Source organism: Sinocyclocheilus anshuiensis, unplaced genomic scaffold (assembly GCF_001515605.1).
Source record: "Sinocyclocheilus anshuiensis isolate Anshui unplaced genomic scaffold, SAMN03320099.WGS_v1.1 scaffold337, whole genome shotgun sequence".
NCBI lineage: Eukaryota > Metazoa > Chordata > Actinopteri > Cypriniformes > Cyprinidae > Sinocyclocheilus > Sinocyclocheilus anshuiensis.
In genome coordinates, this window is record NW_015537968.1 from 818,643 (window position 1) to 827,430 (window position 8,788).

Sequence of the window (8,788 nt, forward strand, 5' to 3'; positions counted from 1 at the left end):
GGATACAGTTTTTTTTTCCGGGGCAGCAACGGAGTTTCACAAGTGTGTTTGTTGATGAACGTTTTATAAACAAGGCCCAGTTCGACGCTGGATTTGCACATCGTTTGATACTGAAAGATGGAGCGGTCCCAGCTATAAAAAATCCCGGTCATGATTCAGAACTGCAGACGGTAAGTGAAACGGCATCAAATGTCTGTATTTTGTTGGCATGCGGCGCCCAAGTGCTCGTCACTCTTTAGCTCCGCCCACGGCGCGCCTCCAGTAGCTCGACTTTTTCCGGAGAGAATCGTAAAGCTGTATCTTTCTTTTATAAATATGATAAAACTAAAGACTTTTTGGAGATATGAAGGATGCAGTACTACTCTATAGGTACTACTCTATAGGTACTCAAGATTAACATGAGATTGGGTGAAACTGTGTGTGTTATGCACCCTTTAACCTAAACAGTCCAAATCAAAGGAGAACAGTGCCAATATCGACTATCAAATAAAGATCCACACTAAAGTTCAGCTGAACTTCCCTCCACAAAGGTCAAGTGCCTCAGATCTCCAGAGCTCCACTAATAAAGAAAGTGACGGATATAGCTGTGTTGGACAGCTGAATTTTGGGTGTGGTTCTCCGGGTCGGAGAAGTAGGATGGAGGCCTGTTCTGTGGTTCTCCTTCTCCAGGGCTTCCTGCTGTAACTGGCCCATCACAACCAGCTTGTGTTTACACTGATCAGAACACAGACCAGAACTGTCAGAGAACTGAGACACTGTTCAGACCTTACGTTCCATCAGAAGTAAAGAGGAGGAGTTTGAGCTGGAAGAGGGTACAGGAGGGTACAAATGCTGTGCAAATCAACCACCAATACATTCTAATAAAAAGTCCAAAATGGACTATGTAACAAAAACCAAAAAGTAAGATACAGAGAGCCAACAGAAGTAAGAGAACAAACTGTGAGCCCTCTGAGATCTCCATCATCCTCTGATCTCTGACACAGTAGCGCCATTAAATCTCAGCGGCTACACTTGAGGTCAGACTGGTTTAAAAGGAAAATGCCATTTCAGTTTGGCTGTTTTCTGGCAATGCAAAAACAATAAGCATTTATGGTAAGTGCAAGACCTCGAGACAGAGAGGTCACACTTTCAACAAGTCGTGCTTCCTCTTTCTCTGTTTTCTATTCTATTGCAATCTGCTGTTCTCTTTTAATTCCACCACCCCAGAGGGATAATGTTTTTTTCCTCTGTCCGTTTGAACTTTATTATCGTCAGATTCATAAAAATGTCAAGTGTTTGACGGCAGTGTGAAGAAAAACTTAAAACACATTGTCTTCAATTTAATTTTTTTCTAGCCAAACTTGACCAAAGAACAGGCTGTACCTTCTAACTGGCACTCTGACCTCTTCCTTGTCCTGTTCTTTTTCTCCATCCTTATTCTTTCCATCCCTCGGCTTGACTTTAAAACCGGAGTTCAACTTCCTGTCCCTCCGCAGCAGCTCCACACTTACAGTTCCACTGTGTTCCAATGTACCGTCTCACACACATACACACATGTACAAAAAAAGGCCAGGGACACCGTGGCCGGGTCACAACCCTCTGGTATGAAGGAAACCCAGGTGAACCCCCAGAGTGTCTCCTGCCGATTCCCAGCTCGGGCCATCTGGAGTGCAGCCAGCTCAGAAGTCAGAGCAGACCAAAAAAAAAGGGCCATTGTACATGTACAGAACCAAGGTCATGAACAATTTCTGTATTTCAAGTTCATTGTTTGTCATTTCTCCCACAGGGAGAAACAAAACACGGTATCTCCGATAGCATCATAATGCAAGAAGTAAGGACACATCTAGCAATAGCAACAATAATGACAGCACAGTGCAATAGACAAATCTATGCAGCGTTATGTCATAAATTAAACTAGAATAATGAGTCTGCAATGTTGCAATGAGGTAAACCATGGAGTGCAATAATAAACATTAAATAGTAGTCCTTAAAGAAGCATAGTGTAATAACAAACATTAAATTGTAGTCCTTAAAGTAGAGTAGTGCAAAGTATGTTTGGAGGGAGAGTTAACATGGCATTCAGAGTCCATTGTTGGGCCCACAAGAAACAAGAGATAAAAGATGAGGGCAGTGGTCAACCACAGCTGTTAAGTAACCTGATCACCTGAGGAAAGAAACTGTTTCTCAGTCTTGTAGTTCGTGCTCGAACACTTCAGAGTCTTCTTCCAGATGGGAGTAGGCAGAACAGTTTTTTTTTTTACAACCTTGTAAATGTCCTCCATAGATGGGAGACTGGATGCAATGATGTTCTGAGCAGCCTTTACCACCCTCTGTAGGACCCCCTGTCAGCGGCCGAACAACTGCCCAACCAGACTGTGATGTTATTGGTCAGGATGCTCTCCACTACACATCTAAAAAAGTTGATCATGATGATGTTACTCATGGCTGCTTTTTTAAGTCTTCTCAGAAAGCGTAGTCATTGTTGGGCTTTCTTCACCAAGGAAGTGATGTTCTTGTTCCATGAGAAATCATCTGTTATATGAACACCACGAAACTTCAACGAAGCTTCCAACTATTTCCACTTGGCCATTTGACTAATTTCCCTCCCTTCCATAAGTGTCTCTCTGCCCCTCTCACTCTTTACAGTAACAAGTAGCCGTGTTTACTTGAAGGTTGTTTAAAATTATCAGGAGTGATGTCACACTAAGGCCGATCTCCATATAAACATACAACAGCCTCAACAACTTCCTTCCTGTGGGGGCGTTCAGGACAGTGAATATACAGTGAATGGGAAGTATCTGGCATATGTGCATTCAAACACGGGCGTTCATGAGTGTGTGCTCACCGTTTAAACAAAAAAGTCCTTCGGGGACATATAAAGTGCAATTCTGATTGTTTTTGTATAAGCAAGCAGTGTGATTTCCCAGGGTCTGAGGTGACTCAAGGGTCACCAGGGAAAGGAAACACAAAAACTCGAACATTCCTTCTTAAAAAAAAACGCATCAACTCGCTTATCGGGGCTCTTTTCTCATTAGTTTGCTTTCTTTCTTTCCTATAACTTCAAAAGTGTTGGTATGTGTCCCTTCTATGACTCCCTGCCTGGTCACTTTCAAACAACTCTTGTCCTTTACTTTTCCTCACTTTCCTTTGCGTCCTCAGACGGCTCCTAGACCTGGTCTCCAGAACTGCCCCAGCATGCCATTCTCACAAGTTTCTATTACAAAGACTATTGTAGTAATGACAGTCCGTCTGCTCACACTTGAAATTTACAGGCCGGAGGGTCATAAAAGTGATATTTCACCAACTCAAACAATTAGAGTCTTCATGAGGAGCTGTCAGCACATACACTCCGAAAACAAACATGTGTACTCACGTTTAAAAAAAAAAAACAAACAGACCTATCCACCCAAGCACGTAGACCTACACCCAATTCTTGGTCGTATTTTGAGGCATACTACAAAAGCAAACAGTTTAAAGACTCTTGACTCCATAGCTGCATGTCTAGCAAGTTAATAGGTAATAAATTAACAGTGATGCATTTAAGAAATGTTTTTCATTACTTGTGGCTGCGTCAAATGCAATATTTGTTTGTACAGGAAACATTCCAGGGTACTTTTGGGTGGCGAACATGCTGGTGGTAAACTATGGGGCATTTTCCACTGGCAAATTTCAGCAAAGTCATCGACAAACAACTGGTGCTAGCTGCTTAGAATCAAAATGACCAGCCAGCATTGATTAACACATGTACTTATCATGAAGCGATACAAATCAATTTAGGGCTGCATGGTTTGGACCAAAAAAAAAAATCATAAAGCGATTATTTTGTCAAATATTGCAATTTTATAATTTGAAATAATATGAAAAACATCTAATATCCAAATAAAGGCAATTTAAAAAATAAAAAGACAAAAATCATAATGAAATAATTCTTTGCCATGTTCAGCAAGAACTACATAAGTGCATGTGATCCTTTTGACTTCAAATTAAGTTAGTTTTGGCTAGGGCAATTTGAATTTTTTTCACTTAATGATGCAACCATACATTAAATCAAAATGATTTACACATACACAACTGTTCAAAAGTCTGGGATCAGTAAGATTTTTTTATGTCTCTTTTTTTTTTAAATGCTCACCAAGGTTGCACTTATTTGATCAAAATACAGTATAAAAAGTAATATTGTGAAATATTACTGTTTTCTGATATATTTATCACAACAAAAATACACATTCGCTCACAAACTCACATTTTCATGAACATATTTTGAAAACACACAAGACATTTTCTCTCTGAGAAAGAGAAAATCTCTCTCACGAGAGGCCTTGGGGAACAAAGTGCAGGTAATAGTTATTAACGTGAGGGCCAACACAGAGATCATATTCTGATCAGACAAGTCAAACCTGAAATAAAATAGATAGCAAACAGGACATACTCACCAATACAGTGTAGATGTGTAAACAGCGATACACAGGAGGGAAGTCCACCAAGTCCTGCGCACCAGGAATCTGCAATACAGTACGAGTCAATGAGAGACACATCACCTGTATGAGCAGCACTAAAGCTGGAAATCATTAAGAACAATATTAAAACTTACTTTTCAACTAGAATCTATTTTGAATTCAAATGTCATGAAAATTAATGCAGTGCATAATAGCTTTTACCAGATTTAACTGGTCACAAAAGAAGTTTCCTTTCTCTTTACATCCCTTTGACCTGAGCCACCCTTGAACTTGCCAGTAAGGAAATACTCTTTTTCTAAAAGTAAGCCAAACAAATGGACAACTAAACAATGCCAGCTTTGATCTGGTGCCCGCAAAATGGCAACCAGGGACATACAAAACCAACTATGTTGTGGCACCACCAACAATAACCCAGAGAGAATGTGGAAAAAACAATTCAGTCTTGATGCACCACTGGGACAGCGCTGGAAATGTCTGTCCAGTTCAGGGACGGCATGTTCACATTAGCATGCTCCCCTAGAAACAATTTACAGACAGGACAAAGGGGCGCAAGGGGACATCGTTCAAGTGGCATGGGGTCATTAAACGGGCACCGATCTGCATCTCTAGATACAACCCATTTCTCAGGAAGCCCCTGAGCACAGAGATTCGAGCAGATTAAAGGCTGGCACAAGCAGGAGCCAGAAGAGGAAAACATGGCTGATTGGGCTGATTGAAGTATGGAGGGAAGGGAAGGGGGAAAGGTCAAACGAGAGGGCAAAAAGCATTAACCTTACCAGGGTCACTTAAAGGTAAGGTTTTCACTTTTTGTGGAACTCATCAAAATCTTGAGAGCTGATCAAACAGATTTCAAAATGGTATTCAGTTAGTAAACACTGTTGCTACATCATGAAATGAGGTAGGCAAGGTGTTAGGTAAAGATGCCAACATTAGTCAACAAACTAATTATTTACTCAGCAAACTTTTTCTTCGCTGCTTTGGTACGAAAGTGTCTGCTTAATGTAACAATGCAAACAGAAAACAAAAGTCCATCACCAGTGCTTTGGTACAAACACAACAAGTGCCAATCTTGTGTTGCTTCGGTTCGACCAAATGAATACACCATGTCAAACAAGAGAAGAAGCCACACATCACAAACAACGCTTATCTGAGCACGTCAAAATAAACTCATTGTAAACTAAACAATGAACACCGACTGAGAGTGTCTTGACTGCGTCACTTTAATTAGTCTCTCAGGAGTAGGCCTGTCACGATAACAACTTTTTGTTGTGCGATATATTGCCCCAAAAGTAATTGCGATAAGCGATATTATTGTCATTTTAAAGTCCATTTTATGCCACTGAATATATAATCATAATATAACCTTCAACAGCATAATAATGCAAGAAGGCCTACACACTTCCAAATGACAACAAAACTTTTTTTTTAAGAATATTTAGATCATGGAAATTAAGTATCAAAGCATTAGATACCTTAAAAACTTGAATAAATAGTAAATAAACATTTTCTAACAAAAAGTGCAAAGTAACAAGTAGAAAAAAAGAAAAATGCAAAAAAAAAAACCTGACCTTCTTTTCTCTGTAAATTAAGGGTACACACTATTGCTGAAAAACACAATCACTGCTTAGCAGTCGGATGTCCGTATGCACAAAGGCACAGATCCCTAAACAAGGCCATATCTGCAGATGAAACTTTTTTTGTAGAAGCATTTTTTACATTTGTACTAGCACCTCATGACCACACCACGTTTTGTACGAGAAGCTGCAAAAGACACAGGTGCAAGTGGAATGTACAAAACATAGTGCCATTAAGTAAATATAATGGGCGATATATTGCGTCGCCAAAAATGATTGAGGTCATGTACATATATTGCGCGATAAGTCGATATATTGATTATTGCGACAGGCCTACTCAAGAGCTAAGCGAGACCGGGAATCATCCTTTCACTCTGTGCCGATGCCGGCAGCCACAGCTGGGGAGCGCGTCTTGCATGCTCCACACGTCTCACATTGCCGCCTCAGAGGAGCGGGGCAGCCCTAATAGCACTAAACAACTGCAGAGCTGAAACGCTCCATTAAGAAAGGGAGGGGATCCTGGACTGGGCAGGCAGCCCAACAGCAAGTCCATGGGGATATTAGAGTAAAGGAGGAGAAAGAGACTGCTAGAAAGAGACAGAAACAGAGACAGAGTGACTAAGATTGGGTATTCATCAATATTCAGAAACGGTTCCGTTAAAAAAAAAAAAACAATGATTTTCATGACTTGGCTAACGTGGATGGAACACTGTAATAAAATACTGTGATAGTGTTTTGCAGATCTAAGTCGATTCTTCAGAAGAAGACTGATGAATCAGACAGAGCTAAATAAATCTGATGTACTTGCTGAGTGATTCATTCACATTTAAATCAAAATTAACCAGGAACCATTATTGTGTACTTAAGGACAGTTGCTCATTTGACAGCATGTAGATAAAGAAACATGTTATGAGTTTTGGTATTAGAAATGCACCGTCATCCTGCCATCAATCAGAACTGGACAGTTTTTGCTCCAAACAAGTGATTGGCAACTGGCTAGTTTTTTTAGTTTATTTCGGCCGATCACGGATTTGGACTTGCGCACAACATGCATTGCAATCATTTCCCAAAGTGTTATTTGTGTGGAAATATTAGAAAGTCTACAAACAGAGTGTTGAACAGAGTGTAGTCACAGAGACGAGACACACTAAAGGTGGATATAAAAAAACGGCAATCGATATCGGAATCAGATCATTTGGTTGTTAAAAATCAGCAAGCATAACTGGCCATGAAATATCATGATTGGGGCATCCCTATTTGGTATATAAAAAAATTATCTCAAAAAGCACTAAAAAAACTCCTCACTAAGAGGAATCAGAACAAGAATCGTTACATTCCTTATGATTCCCATCTCTATGAAGAACTGAGACAGAAAGAAAAAGAGAATGACACCCAAAAAGACACATTTAAACAAATTTTCTTGTGTTTCATAACCTGTCCACAAAAATAGACTAAAAACTTGACAGGCTTAAAATCAGTTGAAATGCTTAATGGTTTTATTGTGACTGCAGAGATTAATCTTTCCTCTCTCACCTCACTTTCCTCTTCATCCTCCACATCCAGTATCCCAGAGTCCTTTTCTGAAAAGGGGTTGCTTCCATTTCTGTCCACCTCTGTGCCTGAGCACACTTCCTTTCGTATCCTCCGTCCACTTGCTGACCGCTGTTGTGATGTCACGGCATTATCACGAGCAATCTGCACCTGTGCCTGGAAAACAAAAACACAGCGGCATGTGTGAACAGGAACATGTGTAAAAATACTGACTGAAAATAATCCCAAAAGCTAATCAGATTTTCACAAAGAGAATCCAATCAATCAAATGAGACAAAAATATATACTTTGTCATTTATTTATATGGAAAATGATCCAATATTACATATCAGTGAGTGGCAAAACTATGTGAATCTCTAGGATTAGCAGTTAATTTGAAGTCCATCTGTTCAGAGGTGTTTTTAATCAATGGTATGACTATCAGGTGTCAGTGTGTGCCCGGTTTTATTTAAAGAACAGGGATCTATCAAAGTCTGATCATGTTTGTGGAAGTGAATCATGGCACGAACAAAGGAGATCTCTGAGGACCTAAAAAGAAAAAGAGTTGTTGTTGCTCATCAGACTGGAAAAGGTTACAAAACCATCTCTAAAGAGTTTGGACTCCACAAATCTACAGTCAGACAGATTGTGTACAAATGAAGGAAATTTAAGACCATTGTTACCCTGGCCCAGGAGTGGTCCACCAACAAAGATCACTCCAAAAGCAAGACGTGTAAAAGTCTGTGAGGTTGCAAAGGACCCCAGGTCTAAGTAAGTTCGTTCTAAGTAACTAAAGGCCTGTCTCACATTGGCTAATGTTAATGTTAATGAGTCCATCATCAGGAGAACACTGAACAACCATGGTGTCCATGGCAGAGTTGCAAGGAGAAAGCCACTGCTCTCAGTGTCATGGTTTGGGCCTGTTTTGCTGCATCTGGGCCAGGACGGCTTGCCATCATTGATGGAACAATGAATTCTGAATTATACAAGCAAATTCTAAAGGAAAATGTCAGGACATCTGTCCGAGAATTGAATGTTTTGGAATGGTCAAGTCAAAGTCTGGACCTTAATCCAATTGAAATGTTGTAGAAGGACCTGAAGCAAGCAGTTCATAGGAGGAAACCCACCAACATCACAGAGTTGAAGCGGTTCTGTACTGAGGAATGGGCTAAAATTCCTACAAGCTGCTGTGCAGGACTGATCAGCAGTTACAAGAAACGTTACTTGCAGTTATTGCTGCAAAAGGGG

The 8,788-nt window shown here is 40.2% G+C and overlaps 1 protein-coding gene across 4 annotated transcripts in view; it reads right to left on the reverse strand.

Annotated features, from left to right (window-relative positions):
• Positions 1 to 8,788, reverse strand: part of LOC107668338 (exocyst complex component 6B-like) — a 99,948-nt gene that overhangs the window by 60,709 nt on the left and 30,451 nt on the right. For 3 of the 4 annotated variants that reach the window (XM_016460191.1, XM_016460183.1, XM_016460201.1), the window contains 2 exons: positions 7,544 to 7,717; positions 4,413 to 4,481 (listed from right to left, as the gene is read on the reverse strand). In XM_016460191.1, coding sequence (XP_016315677.1) covers positions 4,413 to 4,481; positions 7,544 to 7,717 — 243 coding nt within the window. The remainder of the gene's footprint in view (positions 1 to 4,412; positions 4,482 to 7,543; positions 7,718 to 8,788) is intronic. The other variant, XM_016460197.1, reaches the window with a different exon arrangement.